The sequence below is a fragment of the Mycteria americana genome, chromosome 4 (assembly GCF_035582795.1).
Source record: "Mycteria americana isolate JAX WOST 10 ecotype Jacksonville Zoo and Gardens chromosome 4, USCA_MyAme_1.0, whole genome shotgun sequence".
Taxonomy (NCBI): Eukaryota; Metazoa; Chordata; class Aves; order Ciconiiformes; family Ciconiidae; genus Mycteria; species Mycteria americana.
Window position 1 is genome coordinate 32053303 of NC_134368.1, and position 19408 is coordinate 32072710.

The 19408-nt window shown below is 36.7% G+C and overlaps 1 protein-coding gene across 4 annotated transcripts in view; it reads right to left on the reverse strand.

Moving 5' to 3' along the window:
• CLOCK (clock circadian regulator) overlaps nt 1–18613 on the reverse strand; it is a 46359-nt gene extending 27746 nt beyond the window's left edge. For 3 of the 4 annotated variants that reach the window (XR_012775501.1, XM_075500084.1, XM_075500082.1), the window contains exons 1-5: nt 18553–18613; nt 9025–9139; nt 6464–6554; nt 4712–4771; nt 4150–4298 (exon numbers count right to left, since the gene is read on the reverse strand). Coding sequence is in view for 3 of the 4 variants with exons in the window: in XM_075500084.1 (XP_075356199.1) it covers nt 4150–4298; nt 4712–4771; nt 6464–6510 (256 nt within the window). In the remaining variant the exon portion in view is untranslated. Of the gene's footprint in view, nt 1–4149; nt 4299–4711; nt 4772–6463; nt 6555–9024; nt 9140–16346; nt 16421–18552 lie in introns of all 4 variants that reach the window. The other variant, XM_075500083.1, reaches the window with a different exon arrangement.
• Between the last annotated feature and the right edge of the window lie 795 nt (nt 18614–19408).

Genomic DNA, 19408 nt, shown 5'->3' on the forward strand with positions numbered 1-19408 from the left:
TGTTGCTTAAAAAGAAAATAAATGCCTTCTTCCCCATGTCACAATTAGATTTGTCTTCTCTTTCCTTCTACCAGTTTGTGCTACAGTCCTGCCAGACTTCAAGGTAATGCTGAAGTTAATGACAGTAAGTAATGCATTTTGATAATGGAAAAGTACTCTTTCCTCTGAGACTATAATAAAATGTTTTATTGAGAGTTTTGTTTTCAAAGATTTAGAAAGCCAAAATTCCTGATCAGTTTAGGTCATTAAAATGCCTAATCCTCAAGTATCTTGGCCAATCCTGGTCATTTTAACCTTTGTATTAAAAATTGTCGCTGTCCTTTCTCTTCTTCCCACTCTTTTCTGTAAAGAAATAATGTTACATTAAAAAAAAAGTAGTTTTTCAACAAAGACTGTTAAGAGCTGTATGACAGACTCCACTGCAGAATTACTGTCTCATCCGTACACAGAGATGAAATTTGAACAGAGATTCCTGTAGAACTTGAGAGAAATATATAGATTAACTTCCCATACATCGGTGAGAGAAACAACAGCTGCTAAGCAAAACCAGGTCCCAGGTTCTGAAAGCTGATGCCTCCTTATCAAGTGATAAGTGAAACAACAAGAAGCAAGAGTGCGTAGTACTTCAGTTTTGATAAGTAACAAGGGCATTACAGAAGTACTGGTTGTAAGAACAACCTTGAACAAGTAATTGTGAATCAAGTATTTAGATGAATCGAAAGAACCAAACCATGTCTTTAATGCTTTTGATTTCTAAAGGACAAGCCTGTACAAAGGCCGTAAGCTAGTTTGTTAGTTCAGATGGCTCAGAGAGCACAGAAAACCTGGAACTGAGTTAAATATGCAAAGGGATGGAACAGTTCATAATTTTGGTTCCCAGACTGAAGGGGGAAAACTTTACGAAAGAGCTTTAGACTTAACTAAAAAACAGTAAACAGCAGCAATGTCATGCAAGAAACTGGCAAGAAGTGGAGAGCTGCAAGGAGGGGGGGGGGGGGGGGGGGGGGAATCAACAAGTAAGACGGACCAGAATTTGCAACAATCAGGCCTCACAAAAGACATAAATTGATGAGGCTTTTGCTATTGAAATGGTATTACAAAACAGTAAGAGTGGGCTGGAGAATAAGGATAACCTAAGTGTAACCTCAAATCTAACTTTTCAGTCAGAACAAATACATTGAACGCTGAGGGGCAAGTCAAAGGACACAGAAATGAAAACCTCTGCCACCAAAGTAGAGGCAAAATTCAAGGAACTTAATGCATTCAGTCCACAGGACACAGATAATCTCCACTTTAGAACTGGAAAAGTCTGATTCATTGGCTCGTTCTGGTCCATATAACCATCCTACTTCAGAATTTAAAAAAACAAAAAAAGTCACTCTAGCTTCTGCAGTAGAAGGGATTTATACTAAATAAAAGCTGAAGTTCATGCCTTTAATGAACCATTCTGAATTATCTTACCACAAATACAGGTGTTCTTTTACATTTCCCGTATTAGAACAAGTATGGTATTGGAAAACAGAGCCAAAGTAACACGGAAGGAACTTGTTTCACTTTGTAATTTCAGAGAAATGCCTACAAATTCTGGCAAAAGGTTGCATCCAAAGATAAATGGCACTGAGGTCACGTTCCTGAGCTAGATAGTAGACAGAGGAGCATAACCACTTGCACATTAAACTCCAGTATTCAAATCCTAGATCTGAAGCAACTCTAAAACAGCACTGAGCATCCTCAAAAGAAATTGCCAGCTGGGCCAAGATCTGTAGCATTTATCTGTGGGTTGTATGAATATCAGTCTACTAGTTGTAATTATAAGCAGCAAAATTCTTCAGTATTTCATAATTTTCAAAAATTTCTTGTTCACAATTTCAAAAGAAGATGATAGGCAGTATTAGCCAAGGAAAAGCTCCCAGTAATATAATTTCAGTGTGATTAGCCTGCTGTTTTTTCCCAATGAGAAACAGAATTCATACTGGCCAATAACCAGCTCAGTTCATCTGGAGCTGCCACCAGAGTACCAAGCCTGGCCAATGTGGAAATGGTCCAGAAAGAACCAGAAGCAACGCAGTTAATCAAAACCTGGTGGCTGAACACAGTAGGAGTTTCAACAATAAAGCAGCTAATCAGTGCTGAACAATTCATTTATTGCTAGGGTCACTCTGCTTTATTGTAACAGATCCAAGCACCTCAGGAGGCAAAATATGCTTCTGACCTTTGCCAACATTTTGTCCAAACCATTTTAATGTAAACCAGTGCAGAGCAATGCTAGTAAGCACTGGCAGCCAGAGCTTTAGAGACCTTAATATGATACGTGCAGTCACACAAAGCTGCACTCTGTCCCACCAAGTAAAGGACAAAAGCGTTATACCCTAAAAGGCACCCATCTCCAGAGCTGCTTTTTTCCCTTTATGCTAAAAAAATTAAAAATAATAATCACAATTTAAAAAAATAATCTTAGAAAGTACTTTGAAGAAAAAAGTATGACTGGTGCTGCTGGCTGGCTGACACACGGGTTCATTCTACACTCTATATTTTATGATAGGAATCATCAATACAAGATAAAGTGATTTTGAAACAGAACCAATTTTCACAAAGGCCTTAGAACTTACAGAACTGACTTTTACAGAAAAGGAGCCTTCATACAGCTTTTCGTTATGAGAAAAACGTGTCTCAGAGAATTAAAACAGTGTAATCAATATTTAATTGGCAAAAAAATCCCAAAACTATGAGTTCTTACACAAATTATTACCCCCTCCCTTTCCATTTTAGTTGTTATGTTTACCCTTTTAATGGCACTATTCAGTACACATCTGGTGCTACTTGAACCATAACACTAATGCAAGAGACATGCTAGGGCATGGAGAAATACTTATCATACCTTAACATACCTTAAATTGACACACATACTGTTGATAATTACATACCTATCCATGCACTTAATAGCTTTACTTATTTTATTTTATAACCTTACAGCTCCTTCTTTTGTCCCTACTGCTTTCTTGTTAGTATGCATGCCCAGAAATTACACAGGGAAATGGGTTAACTAGCAAAAGAGTTCATTTTCTTGAATTTTTAATCTTGTTTTTGGCAGTGTGAACCACAAGGTGCCATATTAAGAACAAGTGTAGGAGCAGGAACAGGGATTTTTTTATATACATAAATATCAAACAGCCATAAATAAGTGTACGTTTGGTGGAAGAATATTTTCGTGACAGAAACAGCGATCTGTAATGAACTTCAGTACAACATATCAGGGTATATCCCACCATCAGCTGATGCAAACAACCAGAGAAACAAAACATAGCAAGGATGTTCAAAGACATTCATCGTTTTGACATTTCATATGACGGTTTACAAAACAAACACACAGTTATTGGCTTACACATCAGCGGATATGTCTTGAACGTTAGAAAGTTCAGCTAAAAGTATTTATAGATTTTCTGGGTTTTTTTTTCCAGCTAAAAGGAAAAAAGAAAATGCCCATGCTCCTGCCTGTATGCCCACTGCAGGCCACCCTCTTTCATCAAACAACCTACCCAATAGCACTTGCTGGAGACCACAATGCCCTATTGCCTTATCATTTTTGTTAAGTAGCCAGTTGTGTAGATACCTGTCATGAAGAGAGGAAGCATTAAGTTCCCTTGCACTAGCTTTTTCAGTGATTTATCTTGCTTTATGTGGACCTTGGAGAGACAAACCAACTGTTCAAACCAGTCTTATCTAAATATCAAAATAAGTACTTCCAGCAAGTACTTCCACTGAAATGGATCAGCAGTTTTCCTGTGAAGCAAAACTTTGACAACTTGCACCTTATGAAGCAACGGTATTCTAAAGGTCTCCATCCATCCAGAACAAAAAACTTTGAGGTTATTTAAAAAATAAATGCTTGTCTTTACGAAACAGACTTCTTTGACAACTATGGGGCAAAAAAAAATTAGTATTGTCTTTTGCAAAATATTAGCAAAAACATAGTTATATCCTGCTACCTAAATTATGATCTTAAGAATATCTTTCTTCAGGAGCTCTTCACATTTTTTTGACAATTTCCTTAAAGGAGCTGCAAAATTGTTAATGTTTTATGTACTAAGTGAATATCATTAAAAAAAATTAAGAATTTACAAATATTTTTTAATTGTTACAAATAATTACCTTTGTGCTTCCGTAAAAAGTCAATGCTCTTCTGCAGTACAGTGGATTTATCCATCTTCCGAGCGTTACCTGGAAGCATGGAACCCAGCTCTTTGATAAGTACATTAAACTGATCTCGGCGTTTCTTTTCAGACTTGTTTCTAGACACTCTGAAAAAGAAAACAGAAAATATTTTATAACAGCTATGAAACTTTCTTATAATAAGCTGCATACTACTGTCAGGTTCCTGATGCAAACAGCCCCTTAAGAATTTCTGCTGTGAGAACCATCACAAAAACAACTACTCCATATCTCAGACACCATTTTTGAAGAGTGGCTTCCTCCTTTTCACAGAGGGGTGCAGCTAAGCCTTTGGAATAAAGCACACTTTTACAAAAACACAAATCATTGAACCACAGTTATAAATACACAACATATCTGAAGAATAAAAGTAAAAGAAATGCTGTTGAGTGATATGGTTATTTATAAAAGAATCACATTTTTATTGTTTAGAAATCACCCTGGTAAGTTCAAGTGTACAAGTATAGGACATTTCTTAGCTTTAAATAATTTAAAAACTTACCTCTTTGCTTTATCTTTGTCATCTTCTTCCACCAGCCCATCAAAAATGCTTCCATCATTTCTGAAAGAAACAAAAAGAAGTAAACATTGGAGTGTAAAATTTCTCTCTTGTGGAGTCCAGTCACAGTGAAGGGGGGGGGGGGGGGGGGATGGAACTGAAGCATTGTTTTACTGTGATGTCTCGCACGGACCATCATCAATAACCTGAAGCCAAGTCTGCTATAAGTTCTCCTTGCAGGACATTTACTAAAGAGAAAGCAAAAAACCTTACATTTCTGACACAACTCAAAGGATTTTCAGACTATTTCTAATGAGAACTTACAACTCTATGCATTTAATTGAACACTACTTAATTTTATTTTTCTATCTTCTTGATTATTTCCATTACCTTACCCTTTTGAAAACATGAGAGAGGACATATATAATTTATTTTTACTTATTGGCAACTTCTATTCCAATTATTGGAAATATTTATAGTAAGAAAGTGCATTTTTCTTAAATACTGAAGTATTATTAAGGCTGAAGAATATGCTATATTTCATCAACGTATGTAATTTTATAAATATACAATTAATATCAACATTAAACAGTAACAGTAATTATTCATTATATTTGCTTCCTCACCAAGTATCACATAACTTTTCCTCAGCTTGACAACTGTCCATGTACTGCTAAAGACATATTAAAATATAAAAATGAGAATACGTTTTCCTTTGAAGATGCCTCAGTATACTTCATACAACACCTTTGTTTCATTTCCTTTTGTTTTAAAAATCAAGTCAAAACTGTTCTTCTGTTTTCCAAAACTGCTGTATAATGGACTTTCACATTTTATTTCTCTAACTTTTTCTGTCTGCTTTCAGTCTATTTAGGGCTGTCCACACTGACCTCTGTGTGTCCACCCTTAATTTTTTATCGTAATGTTTTCTTCCCTTAAGGCAAGTAACCATCTTTCTAAAAAGCTTACCTCATCTCTCTGATTTATAACTGATAAATCATCAAGCAATTGTACATTACGATAAGCAGTGATGTTAGGAAGTAATTATTTTGCATGCTACTACATAAACATAAAGCTTTTACAACGAATTCATATATTCAAAAGGCTGAAGTTTCAGTGATGTGACACAAAACTTCACTAAAAGAATTGGCAAGTGAGACAAGCATTTTAAAAGTTTTACCCTTTGCTTTATTGTTATTTATTTCAATCGGGTTTAACTTCTTGTAAATTTCATGTGTCATTTCCTGAAGTCTCAAAAATGGTAATACACAGAATATTAAGGACAGATGTTCACCTAAGCTGCTAAGAAAGTCCAGCTCAAGGAATCAAGTAGAAAACACGTCTCAGCTATTACTTTTCCCTTGAAATAGGTTAGCAGGTCACTTTAGTATCATCTGCATCATCACTAATCGTTTAAGTGTATTTGTTTTCCTTAATCAAATATTGAAGTACTAAAAAGAAAAAATTCAAGTCAACATTAAAAATCAGCTCAACTTGCACAGATGCTGTTCCACGGCTGAAAACAAGAAATACATTCTAAGATTCATCTCAAACAATAAAAATCACTGTTTCCAATGACTACAAAACAACACACCTAACAACTACCAAAATAACTTTGTCAAAAACAGCCAAAAACTCACTCCTCTTATTTTTTGCATAAATTAATATTCTCTATATATTAACCATAAGAAAAATATTATTAAAGAAAGCATTGAACAGTAATTCCCCCAAAACTCTCAGTATCTATTAACATACCTGTCTGCAATGGAGCTCATTTTATGGGTGCTTATGGTAAAAAACATAACATATCACACTTTAGTCTTGTGGTAGACATTTGTACGTTTGCCTATAAGAGAAGGAAAAATAGCAAAATGTGACTCTGGAGGAGCAAACATGTTCTTCATTAGAGCACACTGAAGTTTTCATTTGCTCTATAAGCTGCTCTTAATCTTCCCTTCTCTTCCAACCTTCTGCTCTGCCCTCCTACCTCCTCTAATGCAGTCTCTATTACCATCATAACCTGGACTTTAGTATCTCATTTTACATGACAGAGAGTTCAAGAGAACATCATTTTATTAAATGCCACAATAAATAAGTCTGGACTAAACCAATACAAACCTTTTTCTGACTCTGAATTCAGATATATATAGCTTTTCATTTTCATTTTAACTTTTACCTAAAAGACTCACATAATTTTGAAGGTTTGAACAGATGTAAAATACACTCCTCAGTAGTAATACATTCCATTTAGAAATTGTGCAAACAGAAAGCATTTGGGAGATAGTATTTTACAGCTATAATTTATTTCTTACTATATTTTTTTTCTTAAGCACATTGTTATAATAGACATGTGAAATGATAACAATAAGATATCTATTAGAATGTGATCTCCATACTGTGAGAAAGTTAGTTAACCTGGCCATTTCTTAAAGCAGTCCCTTATTCATTACAAAGTTTCAGCACGAAATCTTTCGTTTTCCAGCTGTACATATGATTTTGAATAAAGAATGTGAATGAAATATTAATAGTGAGAGAAGGAATATAAAATTAAAATAAGTGTTTAATTCAACAACTACCTACGTTTAGGTACCCAAAAATTACAAAATTACACAGGTTATGGAAAGGCTGAAAGTCAAACATAAACCAATAGAATTAAACCTTTTCCTTTGATACAGCAAAGTCAGTTGTCAGAGGCTGCTCAAATGGAACAGCAAGATTGTAACATTGTCAGTGATTAAGGAACAACTGCATGCAGCAAGAAGTTTTATGAGCCGAACTTTCAGATCTTTGGGAATTTTTACTATGTTACAAACTTAAGAGTGAAAAGGCATTGCATTTATTTCAAAGGAGCTGGTTTTAGTCACTTGAGTGACTCACAGTTTCTGAGAAGGAAAGATCTGTTTGTTTCTGAGAGTGCCAAATCCAGTGGAACTTGCAGTGTTAATACCACAAGAAATATGGCAGCAAATCCATGATCCAGACAGTCTGCAAAATGTTCCAGGAAAATCTTACTCCATTTTTTTCATATATGGGGAAACTGAGGAAGAAAGCTTATGCTTCAACCAAACTGTCTCAGAGTCTACAACAGCCACATACTATGCAGGTTTGCTTCACAAGGCTAGTACTTTTGCCCACAAAGTTTCATAACCTGAGTGCAGCAGGAAAGTAAATGGGAGAGCTGTGCTGCAGCACAATCTCTTTCAAGGTGCACCACAAGGTGTGCATGTGGTTTGCCCAAATGCCCCATGAGCCCTCTTACCCACTTCTTCAATTAATATGGCCCAACTTCATCTTGCCTTTATTCTCCAAAATCTAGTGCTCTGAAGACAGACTGGAAGCAAACCATTCCTTCACTCCAGTTCTTCAAAATAACAATTGCACTGGCCATACTGACAAATTAAATTCCCCAAATTAGTTGGCTAAGTTTTATAAAGTAATGGAGTTGTACTATTTGAAAACCAGCCAGAAATGGCATGAGGAAAGTAAATTATGAAGAAGCGTTTGTTTGAATTTTTGTCAAAAGCATGCAACAACAGACAGGTTGCTCAGCAGTAAAAGCAAACTACCATCACTGGCATGGAATTAAGTTTAAAATCAAGACACAAATTAGAAACTTGTTTTCATTTAGTTTATATAGTATGCACTAATACAGGTATGCACTAATTACACTTTTAGCCCTGTGTTAATTTTTAAATGAATCTGGTACCTAACATTATAGGGATCAAGAGTAATATGAAATTCTATAGGACAAATGATATATTGTTCCCTTAATCTCCAAAAGAAAAATACGTGTACAGCTAAATACAGAAAACTTTCACCTGTGACATAACCGACATCTTCGTTATGCAGAATCAGAATTTAAAAGTTGATATTTTCACTTTAACAAAGTGCTAAATTTCTAGAATTCAACAAAATCATTCACTTCTTCCAGTATACAGATCCTATGTCAGAACTGGCAACTTAGATTTGGTATCCAAGACAAACAGTTAAAAGAACTTAAAGACTACAGGAAATGCACCTGTAGTGCATTTGTTTCTCACTTTTCAAGGTCTGACCTTTCGTCTTTGCATCCAAATTTGCAAGACGCTGAACATTCTCAGCGCTTATACATGCCAATGGGTAAGACTGCAGAGATAATTCCAATGAAACCAGTCAAGTTTAAAGGAAACGCTACAGAAATCAAGGACTATGTCTATTTCTAAGATTCAGTCGTGTTCTGGAGAACAAAAGACACTACTTAACACTGCTACTCAGCCATTCAGTGTTCATAATTGAAAGCCATAGGAACCTTACTAATTATAAGAATACAATTTTACCTTTTACACTTCGAGACTTGTTAAAGTGTGAGGTTTAGGGATGAAACCTGGTTCCTTTGAAGAACAATGTGGAGTTAGATGTATCCTCTTCTGCAGAAAAGCATTAAATTCTGATCTGTAAAAAAATTTAAAAGGAGAATTTTAAAATAATTGAGTTTTAAAATGATCACTTGGGGTTTTTTTTTAATAAAAGAGAAGTAATCATTCCATCAAGAATAATTTATAAATGCAATATTCTGCTTATTAAAAATATCCCAAGTATTTCACTATCCGAATTCACCTTACTTTAAAGCTCTTCTCTTTGATAAGCAGGATATTCTGACACTATTTTATTCTGCTGTAATCTATCACTTTATGCCTATCTTTAATCTTGTTGTCATTTTTACTTTTTAATTCAGTATCACCCACGCCATCTACATCTTCACTTCCACTTGCTACCTTCAAAGTATATCTTTATACCATTATTTAATCACCTTTTTCCGCTGAAACTCTTACTTGGGCCTCTCCTGGCTTTCTCAGTTATGTCTTCTCCTCTCCAAGTCTCCAAAATTGCCACTCTCAGGACTCCAGAATGTGTAGAATGCTGCTGCTGGCAACTAGCAAAGTTGCCCAGCTGCATTATTGCTACTCCCTCAGACACAGCCATTAACTCCTTCTTTCAAAATCCACTTCAAAAACACTTTCAAGAATGTATTCCAAACTTACCTCACAAATACACTTTTTCCATAAAAAAACTCAGCACCAGTAAAAGTGATCACCAACTTCCAGTCTCTTTATACCATTACATTTCATTTATACAGTTTCTTCCCTTGAACCATGCTACTTTCCACATTTTTAAGTTACATGAAATCAGTTTTTTCTCTCATCTTTATCTCGTTTCTATCTGCCTTGCTTACTGTTCTTAAAATAAAATGTATTCACTATACAATGTACCTGTACCACTTCTGAAAAATTTTATTTTAAAGCCTATTAAATTGTAAAAGGGAAGCTGGGATCCAAAAACTAAGCTTATGCTACTCTTAAATTCATTAATGGACTTTATGGAAAACACCAGAATTCTCTTATCTCTTATTTGATTAGAAAAGTTAAGTTTCTCCTTCCCCTGCACCTAACAGAGGCTCTTAAGTGGTTAAATACAGATGCAAATACTAACATAGGAAGTTAAAGCACAGCAGAACAATCTGCCAACAGGAGAAAAACAATTACAGCATGATTCAGTGAAGCCACTTGTTCTTTTCTGGCCAAATAACCTGCTGGCCCATTGACCTACTTTTTTAGGTGCTTACAGCCTCCTCTCCTATTCTGTTTTGTTCCGTTTGACAAGTGCAAACATTAATAGTGGCAAAGAGTCCCATGGAAGTCTAGGTTACAGAGACTGCAACATGAAACCTGTGTTTTTAAACTGCTTGGAGTCCAACAACTCTGCCAAGTCTCACCCAGCACCTAACAGAGTTCTAATGAGGAAAGTTTTAGACTTCATCTCTGCAGTACGTAGAGGTGTATTTTTTTAAAAATAATAATTAAACACTTAAGACAAACACCACAGGACTTAAGCACCAAAGCATCCTTGATAATGTCTAAAACAGAATTTAAAAAGAAAGAAGTTTTTGAGGATATTTCAAAAAGGGATTTTAAGATTAAGAGGAAAGGAATATGTTTATGTCATACATGAACATAAGCAAGCTTAAACCAGACCAAAAGGAAAGCTAATCACAGTGGAAAAGCTTTTGTAACCAAAACCACATAGATCTCTAACTCAGTAGAAATGGCATGTGTGTGAAAGCCAGCAGAAAGGTTAAGACGCCTACACGCCAGCATTGTCAGCCACAAGTGTTCAAAGGTCATGGGTCTGTCTCCACAATTCATTAGGTTTTTTTAAATACAATGAATTATGTGTATTTGTCTCTCGATACTACATCTTTTGTACACATTCAGTGCATGTTTTCAAACTTTTCTGTAACCAAGAAGGCTAGAAACTTACTATCTTTAAGAAAGCTGGGGTTCTCAATCAAAACTCTTAGCTGCTGCTGCCATGGATATACAAACTATTAATACACAACATTGCTCAATCTGTAGCAAAATCACAAAAACTAGCAACACTGCAACTTCTGCACTATGCTGACTTATCACTGGGTGCCAAGTTATTGCTTGGCCAAAGAAACAAGGTTCTGAGTAAGTCATAGGGTAAAAAGCCACAATCCAATCTAAGGTAATAGCGAAAGTTCACACCATCTGATAAAACATTCCATGTTTTACACTGAAAGAATTTCAGTAACTTCAGTCCAATTTTATCATCAATACTGGTATGCACGTTGGCGATATTAAATCTTAGAAACAAATTCAAAGATTGAACAAACCACGAAATTACACTACAGTCCTTCTCATGACAGATGTTCTGTCAGGACTAGACTGAAAAATGGATGGGACAATAGTCGATGAGTTGCCTGTACTTAATTTTGTATGTAGTCAGTGACTGAAACCCTTATGTCTCCAGCACTTCACCTTAACGGCAACATTGCTCAATATTTTTGAGGAAGAATCAGTATTGCCCTTAAATTGTAAAAAACATTTTTATATAAATGTCTTGATTTTATAAGTAGTATTTTCATGACTTTACAGATTACAGACCCCAGACAGAATTAATGCGAGGTGACATGTATTGTTAAGACAAATAATTTCACCCAGGAAAGATCACAGGAGAAATATAGGAAACAATACAGTTTTCCAACACTACAGTTTCTGCAAACAGAAACAGATTAACTTCTTTAATACAACCTGATCTCTGTGCCATAATCCTATTTTGCCAGGAGAACAAACTAGTTATTATAATCACTGAGGATTAGCTTTAGAGAAGATCTTGTTTAAAGAATCAAAATCACAACACACCAGTCTGCGTTTCCACAGCACCTGATGCTCCAGCAGAGCTCTAACACTAGTTACGTACCAGGGTAAGCAAGCCAAGGAGCAGAAAAATCACACTGTGAGCAAACAGCTGAGCCAGAACCTGACTCCCAACATAGCGCAGCACCAAAAGCCCTATTCGTTATACAGATTCCAAGGATAATTATAAACCTTCTTGATACTCATTTCCAGGAGCAAAGAAACATTTGTTTCTGATAACTTGGATGATGAACTTCTGGGCTTTTACTCTACTGGGACACCCCACCACAATGGGCATGCAGAGATTGATCCATTATCTCATTCCCAGAAGAGCACATCACTATCACTCATGTTTTCCATTTTGCTCTTTGCTTCATAGATTTATCTCCAGCCCAACCATTTTTCTCTTCAGCTTTTTCTTTTTTGGAGGTGGGGTAGCGGGGAGGAGAAGGGGAAGAATTTATTTTGGTTTAGTTCCTCTCCAGTAACCATAAACTTTTGTAGAGAGCAAGAGATGTTTAGACAAGTAAATCATAACCTGCTCTCTAATCAGATATAGTTTGGCCTAACAAAACAAGCTAGCAGGTGTCGAGATACTTGCTCCTTAGCTTGCAATGGCATACACACCAACAGAAAGCAAATTAGGGTAATGACTGATTGATCCCTTCTCACTAATCAAAGGCTATCTGTTGAAATACTATGTTTTTAAAACTGACGTACATCTCTCTCATTTTCTACCTCAAAATAAAAATAAAGCAAAACAAAAATATCGGAAGATAGGGCTGAAAGGAAGTTCAAGAAATGCTGTCCAAACTCCACAGCTGAAAAGGTTATTCTAGCAGCTGGGAATAGTCATATATTGCAACCTTTTCTCTACCATGTCAACAAACCAACTGTAATCTTGGTCTGTACTTGTGCAGAAGAGCTGACACATCCCAGAAATGTCATCTTCTGTAGATGAACGCACTGTAACAGCAGGTGTACATCTTCACCTGCTTCACAGGAAAACAGAGTGGGAGAGGGCTGCTTCTAGTGCAGACATCCACACAACTTGATCCCAAATGGGCTTTTAATAGGAAAAATTGTGAGTGGACACAAATAGCCTGCTCTGGCAGACCAGCTTGCTTAGGTCCATTACTTTTGCAGGGAGTAGACAAGGACACATCTGTGTGCAATATTATGAAGAAAGGGCAGTAGGACAGATGACTGGTGGTGTGGGTTGCAATTATTGGAATAACTCATCCAGTCTCAAGTCTGTTCCTGAGGGATGTTTGGGAAAGAGGGTAAGTCCAAGCAGTCTACAGGAGAGATGAACTGCCTGGTAAGGGGCCTGTTGTGGTAGTGGTCAGCAATATCACAGATTTAGTCAAGTTATAATGGCACTTGAAAGAGTTCATACTATTTGCCCACAGACCTATTTGTACATAGTCCAACCAAACAGCAGCAGTTGGAAGAGCCTACTGATCACCATGAGCGGGAGACAACGTAGCAACCACAGAGGTGAAAAGAGGTTACATTCTTAGAAACAGTTTGCCACATAGATGCGTCCTTGTCTACTCCCTGCAAAGGTAATGGACCTAAGCAAGCTGCTCTGACAAGTCTGGTTAAAAGTCACTGTAAATAATATCCTCATAGAAACATGGATGATGAGGATTAGAAGAAAAAGCAATTCTCTCCTGCGTTCTTCATGTATTAGACTGTCCTGCCATCAGGAAAGAACTTCGCTCTGTAACTTGGGAGTGAAGGCAGTTTGCAATTTCCATCTCTCCAGCTCACGGTTAGAGGAAACAACCCTGCTCATCCCTTCTCCGTTCCAGATCATTTGGGCTGATCTCTGCTTGACCAGCTGTTTTGCTACCACCCTTCCACTCTTCTCTGGAATCTGCACCTCCTTCCCCCTCCTCACCCTGGAGATGGGCCCACAGCTCCCTCCCCGATAGGCTGCAGCTCTAATCTTTGTTCAGACTGCAGTGAAGGTATGTGCAAGAAAGCTGTAAGAAGCTTTGGAGCCTGGCCCATGCCTGGCCAGGTACCCCACTGATCTGGCCTCTGACTCACTGATTTGACTTCTCGTCTTGTCCTTAGATCTGCCTCCTCACCAGGATCTTGCTGGTGATTTGGGCACTTGCCGGAGCCTGGCTGCCCTCCCTGGGAGCAGCCTGTCCCTCCAGCTCCCTGGGAGTGACCAGCAAAGTGCTTAGCAGGTTGCCAGGCTTCTGACAAAACTGGTCCTTGACAGTGGGGTGCTGAAGTGCTTACCCAGCTTTTTTCCTCCTCCATCCCTTTCCAGGCTGCTTGTATTATCTTTGTCTTCTAGAATCCCAATTAACCAAATTAACCACCTTGTTGTTTATGCACTCCCTTCAAATTATTAACAAAGATTATTAAAAGAAAGTAATTATAATACTGATTTTCAGAGTTTGTCAGTGAACACTTTCCACATTTCAGAAAACTGTAAAGGATAATCAAGAAAGAGTACAAACCTAAGTTTATAAGATAAATTCACAAGGCAGTGTTTAATGATCTGGCCATCAGAAACAATTGTTATTCTTCCATATTCCGATTTAAAATATTTTCTCAGTCCTCTGTATTCACAGTTCCTTAGTGGAGATCTCCTTCCTTCAATAACAAAGCTGTAAGTGTGGCAGAAATAACGCTTGTAAATCCTGTGCAACTAGTCTGTACAAGAGAAAGACTGTGGCTACATGTTATGATTCCACTTGCACCCACTTTTATTTATAAGGCTCCACCTTGCTTCTTGCCACCCTTCCGTGGCTTTTACTGGAGGAGCACACCCCTTTAGCTCTGGCCACACGTGAAGCAGATTTGTGAAATGATGTGGCTAAAAGAACCCACATATCACACAGTTTTAAATACAATCTTTATTATCTTTTCTTATTAAAAAGTGTGGTTTCATGTACCTTTGAAAATTGGTGCAGCTGAGGAACAGTACCCCTCTACAAAGAGGGGCAGGAACCTCTTGACTACACCTGCCACTGCTGGATCTGTAACAGGGAGCCATGGGTTACACTGAAGAGTATGCATTGTGTTTGCACATCTAAAATACAACTTAGCTTATAATCAAGCCTGGCTGAAAAATACACCTACTGCCTCCTTAAATGGTGCTTAACAAAAAACTCCAGTACTTCACAACATGAGTTTTAATCATGAGAAGCTAACGTGTTAGTGTTACAATTCAAAACTGAAAATCTTCACGTCTCTGTAAATCTCTTTCTCCTTTAATGGGATTCTGGGCAGAAACAACCTGCAGCTAGCCAGCTCAAGAACAGATCCTAAATTAACACACACTGCGCTGTGGAAAAAGTGCTGTAGATGGTGTAAAATCTGGAGATTCTCTCTCACAGCAGGCATCTAAACTTCGTATATTTTACAATAAACAAATAAAATCCCAGCTTCTTTCTTCCACCCTCTTAAATAGAACTGGGAAGGCAGGCAATTGACAGGGTTTTTTCAGAAGTTCAAAGGGGAAAAACACACACACAGGCTCAAAAGTTTAAATTCCCACTGAATATTACTAATTATCCCAGAAAATTATCTGCTACATACAAAACAATGATTTTCTACAGAATAAAATTACTAGAAAAAAAAAACATTCTTCACTTAAATTTCTTAATAGTAACAGAAATTTAAGGAGAAAACTTTAAAATATGGTACCAAGATATCTATCCTGGAGTTAACACCACTTTGAAATGATTCATCCAATTACAAATGTGCATATTTATGAAACAGACCATTAGCAATTTTAAATGTTTTGTATCAGATACAGATGTTAGTTGTAAACAATTTGTCTAAAATGCTTTGCCACGTTTTCCTCAGAGCATAATACCAAAGAATACTAATAAATCTAACCAAAGAGAAAAAATTAAACACTTTATTCCTACACTGAAAAATATACATGAAAATTCACTGAGAAATGAGACAGATCAAAGAGTTAAACATTGTTTTTCCTCTACCCCAGTAACAAGAGGGAAGAATGTCTAGATGGAGAAGTAAACTAATTTTTGAAAACTGTCCTGGAGAAGATTCATTACCAAATTCAGACAACTTAATTATTACACATTCAAAGCAAGATAATGCCAAGTAAATTATTCTTCCATTCCATACAAAATTTCTGCTCAGTGTTGATATAAACTCATGTTCAAGTTTCAAAAATGAGACTTTACAATTATTATTACTGTGCCAAAAACAAACACTCAGCTATCCACTACAATTAAACTTGCAGAAAACCATGAACTTACATGTTAGGTGAGCACCTCAACTGCCAGACTTTTAGTATGCATGTGTGTGTTGCGAGGTGGGAAAGGTAGCTAAAAAGCAGTTTTTGAAATTCACACAAATGAATCTTTTGAAAATTCTATCCTAGACCAGAAAAATCTACCCAGTGAAGATGTATTAGCTTTTATATCCAAATGAACACTTACACTTTTTACATATCTCACTACTGCATTCTAAAAATCTTCAGAAATCCAGGAAGTCAACAGATGGCCAAGAGGGTCTGTAAGAAGCTGTTATGCAAGTTATTTCTGCACCCAATGCCTTTACAGTCTATTTGGAAGAAATTTTAAGGATATAGCTATGAGTCTTAAATTAGTTTTGCTTGATTTATAATCCACTTTACCTTTTAAGGGACAACCAACTATTTTATATCAACAACTTATTCCTTTAAGATACCATTATCTAGCACATCCAGACATCAGGAAACATCTTACCACTTCTCAGTTACGCACACATTAAAAAGGGGTGGAAGAGGCAGAGGGAAAGCAGCATGCCATGCCAGACAGCTCAACAAAATGAACTCAAGGGATTTTTTTTTTTTTGGGGGGGGGGGGGGGGTGTTTTTTGGTGGTTGGTTTTTTTTTTAAACAGGAGACAAAGATTTCTTCCTAACTCATGGACAGGGTACTCACTTAGAATGTGAGAGAAAGAGACTAAGTACTTCCTCTGAATCAGTCCGCAGGTGAAGAATGACCACACGTAAGATAGCAAGACAAATATATACATAGACCATGCAGGTAACTACATGACTACAGATACTAGGCACTTCACACCCTAACAGTTATTTATATTTGTAAGCACTTTTACCAAACTCCTTGGTCAAGCTGCAATTTTTCATAATGTTAGCCTTTGATCATTACTTTAACCACTCACTTCCACATCCATATTAAATTCCCTCTCTTCTGCTAGCATTAGCATCTGTGATCACACAGTCAACACAGCCTAAAACTGGTCCAGCCTAAAACTAACCCAAATATTGTTTCGTTCAGCTAAATCAACTAAATTTGTTTCACCATATGGCTGCTCAAAAGCCGTGTTGGCACAGGGGAAGCAGTGAATCACCAGGTTAGACATCTTTTGGCAACAATGCCATTTCATGCTGACCTACACCATGTGTTAAATTACAACCAGAGAACAGAATTAGGAAAAATAAGATTCAAATTTGTGCTCAAAGAAACAAGCGTTGTAGCTACTACTTGAGAAGTCTGCTTCATATTTAAATGAAACATCTGTACTCTCCCATGCACTGCTGCACCTCATGTGGCACCCCATGACAAAGGAAATTTCTGGACAGAATGAGGTTTGTTTATATACACTGATCCAGATGGATCCATGGATCAACTTCGGGATATGCAAACAAATCCAGAACTCAGCCTTAGAGTCAATGGGAAACTCAAGCAAAACCTAAAGCACAGGAGTATGTATACCTGTTGTGTTGCTAAGTAGTTATCAACCTATCTATCAAATAACATGTTAATTAGCATGAACTGTGACTGTTTTAAGATGATCCTCAGTACAGATACTTATACAAGGGTATTCACCTAAATGAATAATATGAAACTAAGAAAATTTAATGAAAGAATGACTTATAACAACAGCACCTATTTATAACTCTTAGAACTGTACAACTGTACCAAATGGACATATATAAAAAAAGATTAGGACAGTTGCTAACAGCAACACCCAAGAAGAAGTGTCAGGTGTTTCAGAAAGCTAATATTTAAACTGAAACTTAATTATCCATCTCATGCAGAAATGCAAACATGTAAATAAAGCGCTTTAAAAATATTTAGTGATGGGCATAATTTTTTTTCAGAGTTGATTGCACAATCCTTGATTTGTGCAGCTGTGGAAGTGCTTCTGATGCTTAGATTTCCCAGCGCGGGTGACTCATGCACAGCTAAATTATTCTGTAAAGCTTTTGTGAAGAGTGGACTGTTTGACTGCCTGAAGAACGGAGTAGGCAGTGCACTTCACTGGAAAGCGTCTTCAAAAAGAAAGAAGTGAGACTTCACATTCATGTTTCCATCAAATGAGGGAGTAGGAACATTTTAAGCTCCAACATTGAAGCACAGTCCAAGTCAAAAATTACCAAACAAACAGCTCCTCCTCCTTGCCTCCCCCCGTCCCTTTCCCCTAGAAGTCCTGCACATCATCCTGGAAACCAGAAAGTGATAACAAAGGAAAAAAGAATGAGGTAGTAGAAAAACAGAACAAAACAAAATAAGGGAAATGCTAGGGGATGCTAACTTCAGTGTATTCAAAAAAGATATGGCAAAATGCACTTCTGTATTAGCATGCTTACTGTGATGTTCATAAAATTAACAAGATTTAACAAAAGTAAAGACTTACTTTTCTAAAATTCTGGTGTCTGCCAGTGGATCCTTCAGTTTTTCCCCCAATACAACTACCTGTTACAGAAAGAACAAGTTTATACATTAAATAAAAACTCAATACTATAGTTACAGAATTCCAAACCCCTGCATTGCACTACTCCTTAATTTCATTAAACGAAACACTAGAGTTACTCTTTTCTCAGAGCTTTAAATATAACAATCCAGGCTCAACTGGAATTACAGCGATTGCAAAACCTGAGATACAGGACAAGTCCTTCATATTACATTGGCAAGAAGTGCCTTAACAGGAAAGAGAAAAAACAAAACAAAATAAAAAAGTTTTGCAACTGGTGCAGAGAGGAAACGCCTTAAGTGTTGTCTTGGATAAAGAATGGACAAAACCAAGGCAGAAAGACTTTACTTTTCTTGACCCTGGAAACTCTTTGCAAAACACTTTGTAACCACTTTGGGGATATATGTTAGGCAGCCTTTTGCCACCCTGCTATAAGCAAGGATCAAAAGGAAATGGAACATCAGCCAACATTTAGTCAATAACTGGACTTGCTCAGGCAGGAAAGATGGTGCGTTATTTTAACAAAAGGGATAGTACTGCATGAACTAAGCATAAACAGCAATGCAGCAATAGAAAAAAGCACATAAAGTTAACTCTAAATTTAATGTAATTTTACTGTAATCATTCTGCATATGTATTCTTATATATATGGAAATAAAAAAGGAAGAACACCTTTACCTAAGTATTCAAATATTAGAGCACTGAACACAACTGAATTTCCGAATGTTCAGTAAACCCTGTTCAAAGGACAAGCATAGTTTGAAGTAGCACAGCAACATTTAACCAACTGGTTTTTAGC